Below are 23,932 nucleotides of genomic sequence, written 5' to 3'. Positions count from 1 at the left end.
GGTCGTTGTCCTGCTGGAAGGTGAACCTCCGCCCCAGTCTCAAGTCTTTTGCAGACTCTAACAGGTTTTCTTCCAAGATTGCCCTGTATTTGGCTCCATCCATCTTCCCATCAACTCTGACCAGCTTCCCTGTCCCTGTTGAAGAAAAGCATCCCCACAGCATGATGCTGCCACCACCATGTTTCACAGTGGGGATGGTGTGTTCAGGGTGATGTGCAGTGTTAGTTTTCCGCCACACATAGCGTTTTGCATTTAGGCCAAAAACCTCAATTTTGGTCTCATCTGACCAGAGCACCTTCCTCCACATGTTTGCTGTGTCCCCCACATGGCTTGTGGCAAACTGCAAACGGGACTTCTTATGGCTTTTTTTCAACAATGGCTTTCTTCTTGCCACTCTTCCATAAAGGCCCGATTTGTGGAGTGCACGACTAATAGTTGTCCTGTGGACAGATTCTCCCACCTGAGCTGTGGATCTCTGCAGCTCCTCCAGAGTTACCTTGGCTGCTTCTCCGATCGATGCTCTCCTTGCCCGGCCTGTCAGTTTAGGTGGACGGCCATGTCTTGGTAGGTTTGCAGTTGTGCCATACTCTTTCCATTTTTGGATGATGGATTGAACAGTGCTCCGTGAGATGTTCAAAGTTTGGGATATTTTTTTATAACCAAACCCTGCTTTAAACTTCTCCACAAATTTATCCCTGACCTGTCTGGTGTGTTCCTTGGGCTTCATGATGCTGTCTGTCACTAATGTTCTCTAACAAACCTCTGAGGCCTTCACAGAACAGCTGTATTTATACTGAGATTATATTACACACAAGTGGACTCTATTTACTAATTAGGTGACTTCTGAAGGCAATTGGTTGCACTGGATTTTATTTAGGGGTATCAGAGTAAAGGGGGCTGAATACTTTTGCACGCCGCACTTTTCAATTTTTTATTTGTAAAAAAATTTGAAAACCATGTATCATTTTCCTTCCACTTCACAATTATGCGCCACTTTGTGTTGGTCTATCACATAAAATCCCAATAAAATACATTTACGTTTGTGGTTGTAACGTGACAAAATGTGGAAAAGTTCAAGGGGTATGAATACTTTTGCAAGCCACTGTATGTGTTCCTCATTTTTAACCGCCCTACTTTGGGACACTTTTTTTTCTCTGATATGCTCTTCATGATTTTGGATCATTAAATTTCATCTTGCTGCCTCTATTTTAAGGAATTACTCTCGGCTGGTGGCGCTGTAATGGCAGTCAGGTTATGACCCTAAATTGAATTTCCTGTCTGCTCTCCAGGGTAGATGTAAAAAGTTCCATGGCACAGTGATGAATAAGTTGGTGCTTTCTGTGAAACGTTGCTCTGTATGGAACAACTCCCAGCTTTCTTGCATTGAAGCAGTGCATTGAAAGTGGTTACTTATCAGTAAAGTCTTTGTTGTGAAAACTGCCCTAATAATTGGAATTCTATCTTTACTTTTGGTTCTAAAACTAACTCTTTGCTGTTCGTCTTTGTCCCATAGTCATTTCTCATTGGTGTCATTTTTTGATATCTATTATGCAGAATCTTATCAAACAAATGTTCAAAGCTCTTCCCTCTACATTCATAGTAATATATTTAGCCTGTAACCAAACTATTTCTAACTGAGAGAACTGCTCATTTACTATTTACTTGCCGATTTTTCAAAATACCTGACCGTAAACATTTAGAATTTAGTGAAATTAACTCTCCTAAAGTTTAGGTTATTCACCTTGGCATAAATACTGATCCATCTACTTTTATCGCTGCTTTCCTGATTTTATCCTCTGCGGTGAGATAGTTGAAACAGTCATCTCAACATTTCGCTGTTGTCTGAATGGTTTCTAAATTTTTTTTGCATGTGATCAACTTTGGAAATTGAATATCTTGAAATTCAGTTGATTTGGATTGTTAATATAGTAACAATAAAATTAAGCACACAACATTCACGTGACTAATTTATGCTGATAGTGAGTATTCTGTTGGTGCATTGCTCTAGTAATTATTGTTTTTAGAGTGAAACGGCATGGAAACAAACCGTTCGGCTCAACGTCTATGCTGACCAAGATGACTATCTGAGCTAGTCTCAAATGTTTGTGTTTGGTGCACTCTCCCTCCGAACCTTTTCAATCCATTTACCTGACAAAAAATGTTTCAAACAGTGCAATTGCACCGGTTTCCTCCGGCAGCTTGTTCTATACACTGACAAAGCTTCCCTTTGGGTTCCTTCACCTTAAATATATTATTTAGAATTTCAGTCTCCCTCTTTTGAAAAAGACTGTGACCATCCACCCTATCTGTGCCGCTCATGATTTTATATACATCTCCTCTGCTCCTGGGGAAAATAATTCCAGCATATCCAGTCTCTCTTTATAATTTAATCCCTCCAGTCCCAGTATCATCTTTGGGTATCTTTTTTGCAAGCATGATTCCTCTAACTGTGTGATCAAAACTGTGCATGATACTCCGTGGGGTCTTATCAATTACTTGTATGGTTAAAACATCCTCTCTTAACTCCCATGACAGTTACAACATGCTGGAGTAACTCACCGGGACAGGCAGCATCTCTGGATAGAAGGAATGGGCAATGTTTCGGGTCGAAACGTCACCCATTCCTTTTATCCAGAGATGCCGCCTATCCTGCTGACTTACTCCAGCATTTTGTGTCTATCTTTGTTGTATACCAGCATCTGCAGTTCCTTCCTAACTCCTATATTCACTCTCTCAAACATAAATGACAAGCATGCCAAATGCCTTCTTCACCAGTCTTTCTACCTGTGACTCCACTTTCAGGGCACTGCACTCCAAAGGTGTCTGTGTTACCCTCCAGGGTCCTACCATTTATCGTGCAAGTTGTGGCCTGGTTTCATCTACCAACATGCAACACCTCATTCTTAGCTAAGTTAAATTCCATCTGCCATGCCTTAGCCTACTTCCCCAGTTGGTCAATATCCAGTTGTAATCTTAGATAACCACCTACACTGTCCACTACACCAATTTTGGTGTAATCCACAAATTTATTAAGGTCCCACATAGGAGATTAGTGGGCAAAATTAGAGCACAGGGTATTGGGGGTAGGGTACTGACATGGATAGAAAATTGGTTGGCAGACAGAAAACAAAGTGTACGGATTAACGAGTCCTTTTCAGAATGGCAGACAGTGACTAGCGGGGTACCGCAGGGCTAAGTGCTAGGACCGCAGCTATTTACAATATATATTAATGATTTAGATGAAGGGATTAAAAGTAACATTAGGAAATTTGCAGATGACACAAAGCTGGGTGGCAATGTGAACTGTGAGGAGGATGCTATGAGGATGCTGGGTGACTTGGACAGGTTGTGTGAATGGGCAGATGCATGGCACATGCAATTTAATGTGGATAAATGTGAGGTTATCCACTTTGGTGGCAAAAACAGGAAGGCCGATTATTATCTGAATGGTGTCAAGTTGGGAAAAGGGGAAGTACAACAAGATCTGGGGGTCCTTGTTCATCAGTCACTGAAAGTGAGCATGCAGTACAGCAGGCAGTGAAGAAAGCTAATGGCATGTTGGCCTTCATAACAAGAGGAGTTGAGTACAGGAGCAAAGAGGTCCTAATGAGACCACACCTGGAGTATGTACAGGGCACTAATGAGACCACACCTGGAATATTGTGTGCAGTTTTGGTCTCCAAATTTTAGGAAGGACATTCTTGCTATTGAGGGGGTGCAGCGTAGGTTTACAAGGTTAATTCCCAGGATGGCGGGACTGTCCTATGCTGATAGAATGGAGTGGCTGAACTCTGCAATTTAGAAGGATGAGAGGGTATCTTATTGAAACATATAAGATTAAGCGATTGGACACGCGAGAGGCAGGAAACATGTTCCCGATGTTGGGGGAGTCCAGAACCAGGGACCACAGTTTAAGAATAAGGGGTAAGCCATTTAGAACGGAGATGAGACAAAACATTTTCACACAGAGTTGTGAGTCTGTGGAATTCCCTGCCTCAGAGGGCGGTGGAGGCCGGTTCTCTGGATACTTTCAAGAGAGAGTTAGATAGAGCTCTTAAAGATATCGGAGTCAGGGGATATGGGGAGAAGGCGGGAACGGGGTACTGATTGGGGATGATCAGCCATGATCACATTGAATGGCGATGCTGGCTTGAAGGGCCGAATGGCCTACTCCTGCAACGATTGTCTATTGTCTCTTTATTAACCATGTTAAAACATTGTCAAGCAGATTGTGAATATACTCTATTTGACTTGTTAAACAGTTATCAATTAAGACAGGTTTTCTTGCATTAAAATTGCTTTTGAAGCACAGCGTTTACTGTGGGTTACAGAATTATACTTGTTATTAATTTTGTTGAGATTTAATTTATACTATTAGTATACTATACTCATTAAGATCTGCTGAGGTTCCAGAGCAGAGGTCGTCAACCTTGGGGGCCGGGTGGCATGTCTGAGCGGATGGCGGGCCACGCGTTCACATAGATCCCGCCCAGGATGGCAGGCCTCAAATCACGTGTTCACATAGATCCCGCCCCTCCGAGGACGCCACCCGTAGCACTGACCTCTAGTTACGGGTGCTCACGAACATGGCGTACTTACGGACCATTGCCTTGGCTATGTCCTGAAGGCGCTGGCTCAAATACTCACACTCACTCGTCCCTGGCCTATTGACAACCCTGATCCCGACCGTGAAGCCCAGACACAGAAGGTGCGGGGCCGTGCTGGCAGCTTTCGCAGGATGCAGTACAGTCAGAGCTCGGCACTTGGTCCCGCTCAGGCGCTCGGCGGCTCCGCAATTGCGGCTGCCAGGGCAGGCCTCTTGCTTCTTTGTGTCACCGCGCCTGGGCGCTCCGTGCCCAGGAGGTACTGGAGATGAAGGAAATCTGCGGATCGGATGACTACGGAACAAATAATACACCTGCGGGCCTGATGATTTCGGGTTACGGGCCACATTCGGCTTGGGGGCCGCAGGTTGCCGACCCCTGTTCTAGAGTAATTAATTAATTCAGCAGCATCTGAAATTAACAATTCTCTAATATTAGATTCAACAACGAACTATAAGAGCTGGAGACAAAAAAGACTCATCACAATATTGTCACATTCATGCTGTATGTTTGCTTTTAATGTTGCTATACTTTAAAAAAACAAAAAAAACAAGTTTATTTAATTTGAAATTATTCTATTAAACCTCCGAGAAATATTTCACAACCTGCAGCAATGAAAAATATTTGGGCCAAATGTGTCCCTATAGGTTTCATCAGTGCATGCATGTAGGTTAATAGTTTCATTTTTTGTTTTATTATGGTGCATGTTCTCAGCTGACATTTGCCATTTTGACTTGTCTCTTTAACAGCACATTCCCCTTGGGCCAAGATCAAATTCTCTTGCGGGGTGCTCAAATAAGAAACACCCAGTGGATTCACGGAGTTGTGGTTTATACAGGACATGACACAAAGCTCATGCAGGTATGTTTATGCCATATGTCGCTGAATTCTCATTTGAAAATAGACGGTGAATTTGGATTTGAATTGATGGTTTTTCACCATGATAGATGGGGAGGGAGTGTTTGGATGAAGAAATGTTCTTTTCCTTTTTTCTGGGATCTTTATTTGATGGCCCTGCCCAAAATGGATTAGACATCTGCCAAAGTATGTATAGAATGCTGCAGAATTGATGTGAGAGGAAAGAGAAGTGGAAACAGCTTGCCAATCTGCTATATTTTTATATTTGCTTGTCTCGTTCAATGTGAAAAGTACTTGACCTCCATTTCCTCCACTTAGCACCTAGCAAATCCGAATCCAGTGGAAAATTGCTGTTTTGTGAACTTTCAGTGCTTTATGAAGTTTCAAGATGAATTTATTTCATAGAATTAGAATTATTAGATTGTGGTGATCTTAATATGCACGGTGCATTCAGAAAGTATTCAGACCCCATCGCTTTTTCCACATTTTGGTATGTTACAGCCTAATTCTAAAATTGATTAAATTAATTTTTTTAATCAACAATCTACACACAATACCCCGTAATAAAAAAGCGAAAATAGGTGTTTAGAAATTTTTGCAAAGTAATTAAAAAGAAATAACTGAAATATCACATTTACATAAGTATTGAGACCCTTTACTCAGTACTTTGTTGAGGCACCTTTGGCAGCGATTACAACCTCAAGTCTTCTTGGTTATGACGCTATAAACTTGGCACACCTGTATTTGGGTAATTTCTCCCATTCTTCTAAGCAGATCCTCTCAAGCTCTGTCAGGTTGGATGTAGAGCATCGGTGCACAGCTATTTTCAGGTCCCTCCAGAGATGTTCGATTGGGTTCAAGTCCGGGCTCTGGCTGGGCCACTCAAAGACATTCACAGACTTGTCACGAAGCCACTCCTGCGTTGTCTTGGCTGTGTGCTTAGGGTCATTGTCCTGTTGGAAGATGAACCTCCACCCCAGTCTGAACGCTCTGGAGCAGGTTTTCATCAAGGATCTCTCTGTACTTTGCTCCGTTCATCTTTCACTCGATCCTGACTGGTCTCCCAGTTCCTGCCGCTGAAAAACATCCCCACAGCATGTTGCTGCCACCACCGTGCTTTACCGTAGGTATGGTATTGGCCAGGTGATGAGTGGTGCCTGGTTTCCACCAGACGTGACGCTTGGCATTCAGGCCAAAGAGTTCAATCTTGGTTTCATCAGACAAGAGAATCTTGTTTCTCATGCCTTTTGGCAAACTCCAAGCGGGCTGTCATGTGCCTTTTACTGAGGAGTGGCTTCCGTCTGGCCACTCTACCATAAAGGCCTGATTGGTGGAGTGCTGCAGATATAGTTGTCCTTCTGGAAGGTTCTCCCATCTCCACAGAGGAACTCTGGAGCTCTGTCAGAGTGACCATCGGGTTCTTGGTCACCTGACTGACCAAGGCCCTTCTCTCCCGATTGCTCAGTTTGGCTGGGCGGCCAGCTTTATGAAGAGTCCTGGTGGTTCCAAAGTTCTTTCATTTAAGAATGACGGAGGTCACTGTGCTCTTCGGGACCTGCAATGCTGCAGAAATTGTTTTATACCCTTCCCCAGATCTGTGTCTCGACACAATCCTGTCTCGGAGGTTTACGGATAATTCCTTCGTTTTCGTGGCTTGGTTTTTGCTCTAACATGCACTGTCAACTGTGGGACATTATATAGACAGGTGTTTGCCTTTCCAAATCATGTACAATCAATTTAATTTACCACTCGTGGACTCCAATCATGTTATAGAAACATCTCAAGGATAATCAATGGAAACACCTAAGCTCAATTTTGAGTCTCAAAGCAAAGGGTCTGAATGCTTATGTAAATGTGAGATTTCAGATATTTCTTTTTTAATAACTTTGCAAAAATTCTAAGCACCTGTTTTAGCTTCTTCATTCTGGGGTATTGTGTATAGATTAATGATAACAAAAAAAAGAATTTAATCCATTTTAAAATTAGACTGTAACGTAACAAAATGGGGAAAAAGTGAAGGGGTCTGAATACTTTCTGAATGCACTGTAAATGAGTTAGTTCAAAGGTTCCACACCCGATAAGTGAAAGTCAAACACATATGACAATTTATATTGATAAAATCAATTGCTTTGTTAATTACCCTATTGATATTGAGGCAATGATGTGAAAATGGGCTTTTTGCAACGGTATTTTCCATTACGCAATGTTTTCCCAGGAATGAGAGTGCAAATGTAATCGGCACTAAAAGTGGTGTTTGTGGCATATTCACAGAGAGAGATTCATTGTTGCATGCCCTGCTGCGCAATCCCACTCTTATATTCCGGACGGCAGAATGAATAACAACTTACACGCAGGTTGCCTGGATCACGAGAGAGAGATTTATTACCCAACATTCCATGCTTATATTGAACACCAACTCATTAACATATACATGAATATGTATCAATACATTACACTGCTCTCCTTTTTTAAAGTATTAAATCTAAATACTCAGTTACAATTTTGTTGTTGTGATACTTGATTTAAACCAGTATTCATGAAATCTTAAATGATAACCATAATATATGTATTTTACATATCTACACGTTTTACTTTTACAGTGAGTTACTTAACTTACAAACCTAATCTGACTGCTGTTTTTTACGGATCCTGCCTGATCATCAAACAGTAATAGGTGTAACAGGTTTAGGTGTTGACTCAACTATAGGCTTGTTTGGCTCTGTTTTAGTACCCTGACTTTGACCAGAGGAATCTGTTTCTTTGTCAGTACTAACTGAACTTTGTGTTTCAATCACAGTGGTCTCTTCCAACTCACTTTCAGATAAAAACTCAGGGATTAGGACTTCATGCTCAGTTTTTGGTTCATCTTTGGCTGGAATCATTTGATCAACATGAACACTTTTGATCCTATCTCCAACTTTAACTAAGTATCTTTTTGTTCCACACACTTCCACTATTTTCCCAACATCCCATTTGGCTCGAGTGGACTTGTTAGGAGGACTGAGCACACGAACCTGCTCATCTGGCTTGAAGTACCTCTCCTTTTTGTGGGAGTCAAAATGGCGTTTTTGACTTAACTGTTTTTGCTCAACTCTCAAGGCCAAATTAGGTTGAACTAGACTTAGGCGTATTCTTAGTCTTCTCTTCATCAACAATTCTGCAGGTGAATAACCTGTGTGTTGAGTGGGTCTGTACTTCAGCAAGAAACTAGTCAAACGATGTTTCATGCTGCGCTTTGAACTACCCTGCAAAACCTGTTTCTTGAGAGCATCTTTGACAATTCTAACAGACCTTTCTGCATCCCCGTTGGAGGCTGGATGGTATGGGGGAACAAGTGTGTGTTTTACACCATTCCGCTGCATGAACTCTTTGAACCGTTCTGAACGAAACTGAGGCCCGTTATCATAAACAAGTTATTCCGGTAAACCATGGCATGCAAAAATGGATCTCATCTATGGTACACTCAGTAGTAGTGCTTGACCCCATATGTTTAACCTCAATCCATTTGGAATGACTATCTACTAGTACCAGAAAATGATCATTACCCTTTTCACAAAAATCTACATGAACTCTCTGAAAAGGTCTACTTGGCCATGACCAGGGTTGCAGTGGTGTTTTTGATGGTTTGCTCCGGCAATGTTGGCAGACACTACATTTGCTCACCAGTGACTCGATGTCACTGTCAATACCAGGCCAATACACAAAACTTCTGGCAATTGACTTCATGCTTACTATGCCAGGATGTTCGGCATGAAGTTTGTTCATAATTTTGTTACTCAAAGACTCTGGTACAACCACTCTGTAACCCCAATTAATGCATCCCTGCTCACATGATAATTCATGGCGTCGATTATGGAAAGGCATCAGCTCTGAGTTCAGAACTGTGTTCAATCCACTAACGATTTCAGTCCAACCGTTCAATGTCTGTTCATAGACCCACTTCAGCACAATGTCTTTCTCTGTTTCTGCTGCAATGTTTGTGGCAGTCACTGAAAAGTCTTCATCTACAATTTGCAGTGTGTAGATTGAGTTCTCACTTCCCACGTCAGAGTTTTCATGGGGCAACCAGGATTACGCATCTGCAACTATGTTGCACTTGGAGCTTCTGTACTCAACCTTGTAGTCATACTGGGACAGCAGAATTGCCCAGCGCTGCATCCTTGGTGCCGCCATGGAAGGTATAGCTGACTTGGGATCAAGTATCACTAGTAGTGGCTTGTGATCAGTCACTAGGGTGAATGGTCTGCCGAGAAGATACTGATGGAATTTCTTGATTCCAAACATGATGCTGAGTGCTTCCTTTTCTATCTGTGCATGATTAGGCTCACTCGGTGATAGGGTGCTGGATGCAAAAGCAATAGGCTATTCCTGTCCGTCATTCTTTACGTGGGAGGTCACTGCACCTACACCATAACTTGAACCATCACAAGCAAGTTTCATCTCGCGTGTTGTATCGTAGTGAACAAGGAGTTTGTCACTTGTCAAGTTTTCCTTGCAAATGTCATATGCACGTTGCCGTTCCTTTCCCCACGTCCATTCCACATCTTTTTGTAGCAGATGATGTAGTGGCTTTAGCACAGTTGCTTAGTCTGGAAGGAATCGTGCATAGAACTGCACCATCCCAAGGAATGCTCACAGCTCTGACATATTGTTGGGTTTTGGAGCATTCACTATTGCTTCAACTTTCGCCTTCACAGGGTAAAGTCCATTGGTGTCTAATTTGAGTCCATGGTAGACCACCTCTGACTGCGCAAATGCACATTTACTTTGACGCAGTTTGACATTGTGGCAGTTCAGTCGTGTGAGAAGTTGCTCCAGGATTTCCAGATGCTCTGTGAATATCAGTAGGTCATCCTGGTTGCACACACAGTGTGGAATGCCTTGTAACATTTTGTCCATCTTCTTCTTCTTTCGTGTGGCATGCACAGCCTAAAGTTGTAGGACAACTTGTTCTATTTGATCTTCTGTTTGTGCACGTCGAGTTGATTGCATTAGTCGAAACAGGGCAGACCACGTGAAGGTTGCAATCTTCCACCCCATTTTGTCCATGACAGACTGAAAACTTTTCGGAGAGGATTTCACACCACAGGGCAGCTTTGTATATGAATACAAGCCCTTATGTGTGTTGATAGTCAAGTACTGCTGACTTTCCTTGTCGACATTGAGTTGGGCGTAAGCGTGAGACAAAACCAGTTTAGTGAAGACTCTTGCGTACAGATCTTGCGAGGTTGGTAACGGATATTGTTCATCATCAACGGCTTGGTTGATTGTGACTTTGTAGTCACCACATAGTCGAACAGTTTTGTCAGCCTTGGGTACGGCCACAATTGGCGTTGTCCAGTTACTCTGGCCTGTCTTCACGAGTACTCCATTACGCTCTAACCTGTCGAGTTGTACCTCCACTTGTTGCTTTAGTGCATATGGTACAGGTCTTGGTCGACAATACACAGGTCTCACATCTTGCTTAAGTTGAATGTGTGCAGAGTACCCTGTTAATCCCGTGGAACTGTCAGCAAAAATGTTTGCATGTTTACTTATGACGTTTTCAAGACTTGATTTGGACAAATCGACGCTGAAATTGTTCTTCCAGTCTAACTCTATTCTACTCAGCCAATCCTTTCCAAGGAGGGTTGGTTTATTTCTGTAGCTGGCCACTCTGATGGGCAGTGTTACTGACTGATCATTATGCTGAACTTTACAGTTCATTTGTCCACATGTCTCCAAAACTTCGCCCGAGTAGGTTCTCAGCTTGACCTTACTCTCAAACAATGGTATCTGTGGGAACTTTGTTTCGTACAGGTCTTTGCTCATGACCGAACAATCTGCTGCCGTGTCAATACACATATCGATTAACTGTTAATTTATCAATAGTTTAGTTCAAATGTCCTTGCCTTGGCTGGTTGTAGGCTTATCGATGTTGGTTGCACAAATGGTGTACAACGCAAGTTCATTTCAATCTGGGTTCATCTCCTAGTTGTGAACTCCTCTCTGGTGTTGCTTGATTCCCGCAGATTGTTGGTTTCCTGCTTTAAACTTGGCCCGACATGCTGAGGCGATATGGCCTTTCTTCTGGCAGTTATAGCACTTGGCCATTTTGAATTGACAAAATTGGGATAAGTGATTACCGTTGCAACGATAACAACTGGCTGAACTCGGCTCCCCGCCATACTTTGGTTTTGGTTTGGCGCCTCTTGGTTTGGCCATAGGCACTGCCTTGTGACTGTAAACGGCCGTGGTGGATGAAACTCACGAGCATTCTTTGATGCCATCTCCATTGTGGTAGCAATCTTGCATGCTTTCGCGAATGTAAGATCTGGAGTGTTCAGAGGATTTCAGTATAGGAATAAAGAGGTTGCAGTTGTTTAGGGCTCTGGTGAGACCACATCTGGAATATTGTGTACAGTTTTGGTCTCCTAATTTGAGGAAGGACATCCTTGTGATTGAGGCAGTGCAGAGTAGGTTCACGAGATTGATCCCTGGGATGGCGGGACTGTCATATGAGGAAAGATTGAAAAGACTAGGCTTGTATTCACTGGAGTTTAGAAGGATGAGGGGGATTCTTATAGAAACATATAAAATTATAAAAGGACTGGACAAGTTAGATACAGGAAAAATGTTCCCAATGTTGGGCGAGTCCAGAACCAGGGCCACAGTCTTAGAATAAAGGGGAAGCCTGAGGTGAGAAAAAACTTTTTCAACCAGAGAGTTGTGAATTTGTGGAATCCCCTGCCACAGAGGGCAGTTGAGGCCTAGTCACTGGATGGATTTAAGAGAGAGTTAGATAGAGCTCAAGGGATATGGGGAAAAGCCAGGCACGCGTTATTGATTGGGGACGACCAGCCATGATCACAATGAATGGCTGGCTCGAAGGGCAAATGGCCTCCTGCACCTATGTTCTATGTTTTCTATGTTTCTATGAGTTTGGATTGAATTCGTTCATCCACTAGACCACAAACAAATCTGTCACGTTGTGCGCGTCCGAGAAAGGTTCCAAAGTTACAGTGCAAACTTAAGTTTTTCAAGACAACAATGTACTCATTGATTGTTTCATTCTGCTTCTGGTTTCTAGTGCCGAATTTATAGCTTTCTGCAATTTCCAGAGGCTTTGGGTTGAAGTGCTCCTCCAACTTCTTTTTAATGTCATTGAATGGCACGTCTTTTGCCTTTATGGGCGCAAGGAGATTGATGAGTGTGCCGTACACTTCGGGACCGATCTCCGTGAGCAGAATCGCTTTCATGCGTTCACAAACGGCTTTATTTGTTTCAGTCTCTATCTCTCCTTCACCACTAATCTCCATTATGTTGTTTGCCATGAAAAACATGTTTGCTCTCTCCATATAGGAGCTGAACGGCTCTGTTCTGGTGTAACAATTCACCTAAAACTTAGCTGCACAGTTTATTCAGCTTGAGGAACTCGACCAAAAAAAAAATCTTATACAATCCCAAGGACGGCACCTTGCCACGTAGACACAATATAGAGATAGCCTGACAAACTCTCGACAATTTGTCCAGATGCTGTTTTAAACTACAGTCCCTGCATAGAAGGATCTGCGGCCTATCGAGTCCAGCTCGCAAACAACTGCGACACAACTCCGTATTTACTGTTGAAAATGTTAAACAATACTGCATGTTGCAAAACAGTCCTGCACTGTATTTATCGTGTGCGGACATGGCGCCGACAGACGAGAGGCCGAAGCAAAGAAGTTGAAGCCAAAGAACCGAACTGAAACGAGGCCGAAACGCCAATAAACCGAAAGAGTCCGAAGACGAAACGTCTGCAAACCGAAAGGATGGGACGCCTTAATGCAAACTAACTGAAAGGGCGGGACGCCTCAAAGCCAACGAGCCGAAAAGGTGCGTTGCCTAAACGCAAGCTTACTGAATGGCCGCTCTGTCGATACGCCACCTACCCGAAAGAGTCGAGACCTTTCAGACGCACTCTGAAGAATGGTCTCGGCACGAAACGTCACCCATTCCTTCTCTCCAGAGATGATGCCTGTTTTGTGTGTGGGAGCTTGGGTGCATTCCGCAAACACCGAGATGGTAATAAATAAAACGTCTGTCCCCGCGGTGGGGATGAATCACCCTGGTGTGGGGGTTGAGGTCCGATGGCGGTGCATGGCGGTCAGTGACTGTGGGACGCTCTCGCTGGTGGAGACGGAGGAGATAGAGAGGGGGGGGGGAATCACCCTGGTGTGGGGGTTGGGGTCCGATGGCGGTGCATCGTGGTCAGTGACTGTGGGACGCTCCCGTGGATGGAGACGGGGGAGAAGGGGGGAGAGAGAGGGGGGGAGAGAGAAGAGAGAGAGAGGGGGGATGAGAGAGGAGGGGAAGAGAGAGAAGAGGGGAGAGAGGAGAGAGAAGAGGGGAGAGAGAGAAGGGGGAGACGGGAGCGTGGGGTTCATTTTCCCACACAAGCCATAGGTGACTCGGCAATCTGAACCCAAGCACCAAGTTGAAAGCGGCCGAACGTGTGCATCCCTCGGGACAGCCCCCACTCTCCCACGGCCACCCTCCGTGGGCTGCGGGTCGGGTGGAGCGGACGTTTGGGACAATGTTCATGCCTTCACAGTGATGTGATGGACGCGGGGGTCTGGACCAATCGCTGACAAGTCCCACCCCCCGGCCACGACATGTCCGTTATTGGACTTTTCTGTTGAGTGGCAGTCGGTCCTTTGGCCTGTAGGCGACGCCGCCTTTCGGGTAGGTGGCATTTCGACAGAGCGGCCATTCGGTAAGTTTGCTTTTATGGCGACGCAGCTTTTCAGTTCATTTGCTTTTAGGTGTCCCGCCCTTTCAGTTAGTTTGCATTTAGGCGTCTCATCCTTTCGGTTAGTAGGCGTTTCATCTACGGACTCTTTCGGTTTAATGGCATTTCGGCCTCGTTTCCATTCGATTCTTTGGCTTCGACTTCTTTGCTTCGGCTTCTTGTCTGTCAGCTCCACGTCCGAGAACCGTATTTAAAGGATGCGTTCACAAACTCTATCCCATCCTCTTCGCCAATTTTGTTATATTCCGGGAGGCAGAATGAATTAGAACTTACACGCAGGTTGCCTGGATCACGAGAGAGAGGGGGGGGGGCAGTTTGCGGCGTTGCACACTCACTAACCGCCACCCCCACACACACACACACACACACACACACACACACACACACACACTAATCACCCTACTTGATATTATATAAATATTATTCATTCGCTCCTTTTACCCCATCCACCACCCAATCCACTCACACATAGCCCCCAACTCGCAGGCGTGGCTAGAGAGGGGGAGAGGGCAGGGGCAGAGAGAGGGCAGGGGCAGAGGGTGGGCAGAGAGGGAGCGGGGGAGCAGAGAGGGAGGGGGGTAAAGTTTGAGGGATGGGGGGAGTGCGGCGTCACAGGGGAAGATTGGTTCCTGAACGCAATACTCCCTCGCTCCCGGCCCCAGGCTCCAGGCTCCGCTTCTGCCCAGGTCCAGTCGCCAGGCTCGGGCTCGGCCTGCAGTAGCAACCTCCCCACCATGCGCCGACCCAGGGTGAGTACAGGGCCCGAGGGGGAGTGGGAGGGGGGTGACGTCACTCGCAGCGCGAGCAAGAATGGCAGGAAAATCAGGAAAGACAGTCGTTTTTTTTCAACGTTTTGTCAGATTTTTGAACATTTTCATTAATAACTCGAGAAATAAAGCATGAATTTTTCAGATAAGGTGATTTTGGACCACGGAAAAAAATCTACCGGAATATGTTAAAATTTTACCGTTAGCTCGTCGTTCTTTCGAGAAGATGTGATTATACACAAACAAATAAACACACGACCAAATACACACACATACAAGATCAGACGTTTAATAGGTACTAGACCAAGTGCAGACCCGTTGGGTCTGTTCCCCCAACGTGCGGTTGTGGGGGGGGAGGAGGCATGCAGCGTCACACACACTAGCTATCCCCCCCCCCGCACTCACGCTAATTACCCCCCTTGATATTATATTAATATTATTAATTTGCTCCTTTTACCCCATAACCACCCTATCTACTGACGCATAACCCCCAACTTGCAGTCACATCTAGAGAGGGGGGGAGGGGGGGGTGTAGAGAGTGAGGGCAGAGAGAGAAGGGGCAGAGACACAGAGAGAGGAGCAAGAGGGAGAGGGGGTGGCGAGGAGGAGAAGAGGGAGGGTGGATGAGAGGGGAAAGGTGGGGGTGGAGGGGAGGAGAGAGAGAGGGTGAGAGTGAGGGGAGAGAGGGGGGGGAGAGGAGAGGGGGGGGAGGAGAGGGGGGGGGAGGAGAGGGGGGGGGGGAGAGAGGAGGGGGGGAGGAGGAGGGGGGGAGGAGGAGGGGGGGGGGAGAGGAGGGGGGGGGGAGAGGAGAGTGCCTTTTTATTTCAACCCAAACCCCCCAAACAACCATTTGCAGGCAGTGCTTTTTTACTTTAACCATATTTTCATTTTCAAACCACATTAAGGGTACTTACTCACAGTTGTGTGGACATGTGTTCAGTGTTATTCACAGCTCAGAGCAACATGACCCTCTGCCTTCCTCCAGCTTGCAGACTAATTGAGGCACACCACTTCCTGGTTTTATAGTCCACCCCCCCCCCCCCCCTGCCGCCAGCGGGGGCAGCAGAGAGAATGGGGAATTTTGTAAAATCATTAATATCTCTGTCATTTTTCATCGACTGGAAAAATCCTCGGCACACATGCGGCGGTGGGGGGCTCTGAGCGAGGTGGCCAAAAATGACGGCCGTAGGTGGCGACGTTCTCTCGGAAATCGCAGCACAGATGGCCAAAACCGGTCAAGAACAGACTTTTAGTAATATAGATATATGATATACCTGTCTTGGGGCTTTACTTTGTGTGCCAGCTCCATTTCATGTTCTCTTTTTGACATCTTCAAAAATTGTTTGCCTTAATAATTTATTGTTTAATTATCAGAGTAGTCCACAGTCAACAAACGATGTGGGTGTTTCTTCAACCTACTCATTTATTAACCCAGGCTGGTAAAGTTTTGCTCATGCGAGTTCAAGGATATTTTGCCTTTTTGGACTGTGGAATGATTCAATCATTCCATTAAAAAAAATGTTAGCCAACCGTAGGATTTTAATTATTGAACATTCACATTGTTCCACTAAACTGTGACTAGGTTTGTAATTGAGTGTAATTGAAAGTTCTGGTGAAAAGATGCTATGGGTAGATATTTTTGTGACGGTACAGCTTACCGTCACCTGTTTGTGTTGGGGGGAAAAAACAATTATGCTCAACTCTGGCTTGCACGAAAAGAGCCTAAATATATAAACTTAACTGATGGGATATCTCTTTTTTTTTTAAATTCTGGAGATCAGTGAGGTGTTTGTAATTGAATGTAATTTTTTTTGCAGAATACTACACGACCCCCACTGAAGTTGTCAAATGTGGAACACATCACAAATGTACAAATCCTCTTCTTGTTTTGTGTTCTCCTCTTCATATCTTTAGTATGTGCCATTGGTTCTACAGTTTGGAATAAAAAACATGGTAAAGGAGTCTGGTATCTTCACTTCAGTGGTAAGAATCTAAAGAAAATCTATGATCCATAATATACATGTTTTTCTGCTGAAAATGGTACATTGTTGTATGTAGCTACTTGTATATTGAGTCTATTAGTTGTGCATTGAAACCGAATGGGAGAGCTTCCAGCATTCTTCCCCCCCCCCACATAACTTTAATAGACAACTCTGTAAACCATGGTTTCAATCAAAGCTTTCAATGGTCAGTGCTCTGGAAAAAAGTCTGTCTAGGTCCTATCTCCCTTCCTCTTGCTTTATCCACTTACCTTCCTTCTGTCTTTTATCGCTTCCTCTGCCCCCTTCTGGCTGGCCTGGTTTCTCTCTATCCCTATTTCTCCCACAAAATGCTACAATGATGCAATTATACAAGTATAGCATTAAAAATGCTACATTCTCTGGATATTTTCAAGTGAGTGCTAGATAGGGCTCTTAAAGATAGCGGAGTCAGGGGATATGGGGAGAAGGCAGGAACGGGGTACTGATTGGGGATGATCAGCCATGATCACATTGAATGGCGGTGCTGGCTCGAAGGGCCGAATGGCCTCCTCCTGCACCTATAGTCTATTGTCTAATTATAGTATCAATGTAGACTCAATATTTGTAAAATGGAAAATTAATACATGATTTTCTCACAGGCTTTAAATTATTTTGATCTTGAGGTCTGGGGTTTTAGTGAGACTGCATTCATTACCCATTTTAATTGACTAAAAAAATGGGAGTGGGATTTCACAGGATGCGATTTGCAAGCCAAATGCTACTTGGGAGTGTACTAAGTCAACCTGAGAAAGTGGACGAGTAACTTTTCTCTGGCAGGTTATTTTCTCGGATGTAATGAACAAGTAGAGATTTGCATCATTCTGAGAGATTGTGTTGGTATTTTTCTTATGTTAGCGCACAAATTAAGAAATTTACATCAGTAATGTACTCCACAGTTCCAATAGGTGGCAAACATATTTGTCCTATGCAATCTCAAAAATCTTTTATGTTGCTCACTTCCTGAAAGATTTTTTGAAAAAAATATTTGAAGAGCATCGATAAACCAAGCATTTGAACATCTTTCTTCCATAACAACCACAATGGCAATGTTTGGGGTTCTTTACCTGGGGGTCTTTTTAAATCTGTGCAAACTCCAGATATGTAGATACCAATGATTCTTGGATCATTCAATGACAATGCCTATAGTTAAGGGTATAAACATTTGTAATGGGTAAGGACGGTAGCCTTGATGGTGAACCTGGAGACACCAGACTGATAAGTCTGAAGAAGGGTTCCGACCTGAAACTTCATCTGTGTATGTCTGACCCACTGAGCTCCTTCAGCACTTTACTTTTTATAGTGAATCTGTCCTTCAACCACTGCAGTCCTTGCAGTGATGATATTTCCACCTTGGATATGAGTGACAAATTGCACTGTTTGGGAAAAGTCTTGGTATCTGCTGTTGTTTTGTTACCTTTTGATTTAACTTTTTCTAACCTACTTCTTGTTGGCTTTGGCATTCTATCTCATCTCCATAAAATTGGGGCAAGCCAAAATTCTGCCTATATCCCATCTCAGACTAGGTCTGTCGCATTTTATATCTGCACTTGCTAAGGTGCATTGAGTCTATTAAGCAATGCTTTAATTTTTAAAAATTCGGCCTATCTTTGTAATCTTCTGTTGCCCATAGCTCTTTGAGATGAATGTTCATCTTGATCAGTTCTGATGTTAGTCTTTCACCATTATCAGCGTGCCTTCAGCTGCCAAGGTCTCAAGCTCTAATCCTTGTGCACCTCCAAGACATTTACTAAACCACCTTTTTCACAAAGCTTTTATTCATCTGCCCTTTTGGAAAGATTTATGGAGCTCTCATAATCGTAATTGTGTAGAAAATTCTCAACATCGTTTTTCCTTTCACTATCATTAAACATAATAAGCAATAGACTATGTTACCACCAAAATAATCTGTTCCATCTTCAGACTTGAACCTGCATTTTCCATTACTGTCTCAATCAAGATTCAGCAGGATAGTGATAGAAAGTGTAGGAAAATTAGATGACAAGCCAACTTCTGTTCCTTCAATTTGATTAATTTTTTTAATTTTGACTGCACCAGTTAGTAAGCAGACAAATGTCTCCATCCCTGACGCTGACTAGGCAGAAAACATCTTCCCTTCTACCTGCATTGGGTCCATGAACCACTGGGTCAGACAGCATCTCTGGAGAAAAATAATAGGTGACATTTTGGATCTTCAGACTGAGAGTCAGGGGAAAGGGAAACGAGAAATATAGACGGTGATAAAGAGAGATATAGAGCAAATAAATGAAAGATATGCAAAAAAGTAACAATGAGAAAGGAAACAGGCCATTGTTAGCTGTGAGCTAGCTTAAAACGAGTTACCGACAATGGACTCAACAAGACAACTGAAGCTAGAATGATGTGGGCGGGGTTGGGATGGAGAGACGGGGGGATGCAAGGGTTACTTGGAGAACTCAATATTCATACCACTGAGTTGTAAGCTGCCCAAGCAAAATATGAGGTTTTGTTCCTCTAATTTGCGTTTGGTCTCACTCTGACAATGGAGGAGGCCCATGATCGAAAGTTCAGTGTGGGAATATGAAGGTGAATTAAAGTGTTTGGCAGCCGGGATATCAGGTAGGTCCAGGCGAACTGAGCGAAGGTGTTTAGCGAAACGATCGCCCAGTCTACGTTTGGTCTGATGTAAAAGAATCCACACCTTGAACAAGCCTTTGTTCAGTCACTTATTGCATTTAAAGTTGAGATCACGAGATTGTTGGATGAGGGGACAGCCTGGTCTTGTTGAATAGTGGTGCAGGCTCAGCCCATTCCTATATCTTTTTCTTGTGTGCCTGCATCAATCTCGGCAAAAGCAGGCAAAAATGTTGTTACGGCCTCATCGGGGTTACATTTATCCCCTTCGAAACATACCTTCCTCTTGTGTCCCAGTGCCAATTCTGATGCTGTATTCCCACAGTTCGCCTTTTGGTACTGACAGGTTCATGTGGTGGAAGGGTGTTTGTTTTGCTTAGCCAAGGAAAATTGACTCAAAGAAATGAGTTTGGTTGGTGTTGGGCAAATGTCAGGGCTTGGATGCTACCTCTTCCTTCGGGGGAATGCGACTTTTTCTTGTCGTATCCCCCTTCTCTGCCTCCGTCTGCGCTGAGGCCTGATGGCAGAGCTGGCGGTCTCCAACTGCGACCGACCTCGAGGCTCCGGAGTCAGAGCCAGCCAGGACTAGGCTGGCCGACTTCAGGGCTGAGGCGGCGGCGGCGGCCCGACTCGGAGTTGAGGCTGCGGGACTCGGAGCTGAGGCGGTGGCGGCCCGACTCACTGAGGTGGTGTTCCGGCTTTCTGCAGCGGCCCGACTCGGAGCTGAGGCTGCGTTCCGGCGGCGGCCCGACACGGAGCTGAGGCTGCGGAACTCGGAGCTGAGGCGGCGTTCCAGCTTTCGGCAGCGGTCCGAATCGGAGCTGAGGCGGTGGCGACATCACTTCGGAGGTCCGCTGGACTGGAGGGCGGCATCTTCGGCCTGGATCCGCCTCAGTGCAGAGGGAGTACAAGGAGGGAAGAGACAGAGACTAAGACTTTTGCTTCCATCACAGTGAGGAGGTTGGTGAACTCACTGTGGTGGATGTTAATTTGTGTTTATTGTATGTTTTGTTATTTATTATTATATGTATGACTGCAGGCAACAAAATTTCGTTCAGACCGAAAGGTCTGAATGACAATAAAGGAATCAAATCAAATGTTGGCCCAGAAGTGCAACACTAATTGAAGTAACTGGAGGTTGCACTGTTGAAATATCTAAAATGGCTACTCTTGATGTCTAACCAGTCATACTGCAAGGGAATGGCCGAAGATTTCCATGGAACTGATCACCATTTGTCTACACATTTTTCCAAAAGAAAAGTCTTTAAGGACGTTTTTTTCCTCAGCAAGAACTTAAGGAAGCAGTTCCTGACCAGCCCCATTAGGGCCTATGCCGTAGAGACTTCCATTCCTTAATCACACAATACACTGATGGCTGGAGGAGTCATAGACCCTGCATCCATCAATTATAAGGGCTGCGGGAAGTAACAATGGAGGACCCGGCGTGGGGGGATCACCATGGGGGAGGGGGAGAGAACAAAGGGGGACCTGGCACAGATACTTTGTACGCGCCCTTTATGGACAGCTATTTGCTTTCCTACCTTGGGTATGCATGCAAAGAATTTCACTGTGACTTGTCACATGCGACAAAGTTCATTCATTCATTCATTCCAATAGTGAATGTTTCTCTCAAAAATATTTTTAAAAGTGCATTACTATTATTAGAGGGAGTTAGATGTGGCCCTTGTGACTAAAGGGATCAGGGTGTATGGAGAGAAGGCAGGTACAGGATACTGAGTTGGATGATCAGCCATGATCATATTGAATGGCGGTGCAGGCTCGAAGGGCCGAATGGCCTACTCCTGCACCTATTTTCTCTGTTTCTATTTGTCTACATTTAGAAGTGCAAAAATATTGAAAACAATAATATATTGATTCAACAATATGTGAATTGCTTAAAACTTGGGTCTCTGTGTCTCTTTTGAAATAAACCGCGTGGCTAAACATTGGCCAAGACTAATCTGGAGCTGATTCAAAGTGCTAGAATGCAAAGGTCCATAATCACGGACATTTGCATTCCACTGCTGAGCTCTCTCAAACCTAAAGTCGGAAGGCAGTGCACTTCACAAAATCATTAGCTGTGCAGGTGTTTGAGACTTTTGCACTCACTCACACTTCCCCAAAAGTCCTGAACTTGCCCCATAGTTACAACAGTAACTGCCAAATCTTCTGTAGATATGGGACCCAATTTCCTCTTCATTGGGCCAGTGCAATCTTTAAATTTTTTTGTAACTTAAGATTTTTTAAATTAACAAAAAAAGGAAACATTCAATTGCATATATTTTATAGGTTGTTAACTCATTCATTCTGCCTCACATTGCCAGTGACACCGGCTCAATCTTGACCTCGGATGCTGTCTGTGTGGAGTTTGCATGTTTTCCCTGGGACCACATGTGTATTCTCTGGGTAATTTGAGTTTCCTCCCACATCCCAGACATGGGTTTGTAGGTTAATTGGCTTTTTTTAAGTTCCCAATGTATGGACAGTGGATCAGAAAGTGGGATAATAGAGAATTTGTGTGAATGATCAATGGTCAGGGTGGACATGGTAGGTCTAAAGCTGCCATACTTTACAATCCTGCAAATTCATTCCAAATTCTTCCTCAATAAAAATTTGACCTGTGCTTGAAATCATTGTTTTTACAGACAGTGGAGCCGCTTACTTTGGATTGAACTTCTTAACTTTCATCATCCTCTTCAATAACCTGATTCCAATCAGCCTCTTAGTTACACTAGAAGTTGTAAAGTTCATCCAAGCATTTTTCATTAATTGGGTAAGTGTGAAATTTCTGTTTGCAGTAAAGTCTGATGCAGAGACAAAAATGCATCAAGTCTTCTCAAAGTCCTACAAATGATCGGAATATTAAACAGTTTGTTTATAAGATCATACCTTTTACAGCATGTTTTACAAAGAGTTGGAAATAGTCCTTTCACAGTGCTTCTGGTTAAGTCCTCGAACTGCATCTTTGAGACTTGTGGGCTGTTTCTCACAACATTGCTTTTTGCCTGAAATTAAACTGAATTTTGTTCTTAATTTAAAGCACTTGGGGTATTATATGATCAGGAGCTGTCTGTCTGTAAATTAAAGTTGTTTTGAAACCATTCGAGAAACTGAAAGCTTTTGTTGGATCAATCATTGAATGGTTTCTTTCTTTGGAGATCTTTGAATTTAATTTAAAATATTTTCCAGAGAGAACTACATTTTTGAGGTAATGTAATTAGATTTTCTACATTCATGTTTTTAAGTGTGCATTTTTTATTCCCATTGATTTCATGAGAAGCTGAGTTGTGAGTGCCAATTAATAGTTATGAAGACACTGCCAAATGTTGGAAACATGTAAAAACTGAGATTAAAATACCGAGAATGATACCAATCATGAGTAAAATAGAGAGAAAGGTGATGTCCATCCACCTTGAAGTGAAGTTGACTTATTCATGTCTGAAAATGTTGACTGGTTTTATGGGTGTGTGTATATATTTTTAAAACTCTCCAACATCCATTTAGCCACAATAATTAATTAAGCCTTAGCCATGGAAATTAATAAAGCCTTAATTAATTAAAGTGTCTCATCGTCAATATGACAAAAAAAGACGGCATGTAACACAAACGTTTGTACTTTCAGTATTGGTGAAATAATGTTTTAATTAAAAATAGCCAACAAGTTAAAATATTTCTCTTTGCTCCCTTTTTTTCTTATTAGGATATTGATATGTTATATGAACCAACCAATACTCCTGCAATGGCCAGAACATCCAATTTAAACGAAGAACTAGGACAGGTAGTGCTTCCAAACGTTAAAAAAGCTATTTGTGTTCAATTGTGTTTAATCGTGTTGGGGAATTTTGACATTATCTATTCCTTAGTCACCCCCTTCCCACAGTAACACATGCATGACCCCTCTAACCCCAAGGTGTTCCCAGCCATCGTTTCATGGATGAGATACGATTCCTTCCAATTAAATACTGAGAATATTAATTGTTTTAACCATTAAACAGTTAACCATTTAAGGACCCCTCCTCCTTTAGTTTAGTTTAGAGATACAGCGCAGAAACAGGCCCTTCAGCCCACCGAGTGTGCACCGACCAGAGATCTCCGGTACATTAACACTATCCTACACGCACACTAGGAAAAATTTATACATCAAGCCAATTAACCTGCATATCTGTACCTCTTCGGAGTGTGTGAGGAAACCAAAGATCTCGGGGAAACCCCATGCAGGTCATGGGGAGAACGTACAGACAGCAACCGTAGTCTGGATCGAACCCGGGTCGCTGGCGCTGGAAGGCAGCAACTCTACCGCTG

The 23,932-nt window shown here is 43.7% G+C and overlaps 1 protein-coding gene across 5 annotated transcripts in view; it reads left to right on the top strand.

The window, feature by feature from the left end:
* The window catches only part of atp8a1 (ATPase phospholipid transporting 8A1), a 330,023-nt gene that overhangs the window by 117,061 nt on the left and 189,030 nt on the right, over nucleotides 1-23,932 (top strand). For all 5 annotated transcript variants that reach the window (XM_033027892.1, XM_033027903.1, XM_033027886.1 and 2 more), the window contains 4 exons: nucleotides 5,354-5,465; nucleotides 16,817-16,982; nucleotides 22,276-22,403; nucleotides 23,331-23,408. In XM_033027892.1, the coding sequence (XP_032883783.1) occupies nucleotides 5,354-5,465; nucleotides 16,817-16,982; nucleotides 22,276-22,403; nucleotides 23,331-23,408 (484 nt within the window). The remainder of the gene's footprint in view (nucleotides 1-5,353; nucleotides 5,466-16,816; nucleotides 16,983-22,275; nucleotides 22,404-23,330; nucleotides 23,409-23,932) is intronic.

This window comes from Amblyraja radiata, chromosome 1, assembly GCF_010909765.2.
Source record: "Amblyraja radiata isolate CabotCenter1 chromosome 1, sAmbRad1.1.pri, whole genome shotgun sequence".
Taxonomy (NCBI): Eukaryota; Metazoa; Chordata; class Chondrichthyes; order Rajiformes; family Rajidae; genus Amblyraja; species Amblyraja radiata.
This window is presented reverse-complemented; position numbering and strand designations above follow the sequence as displayed.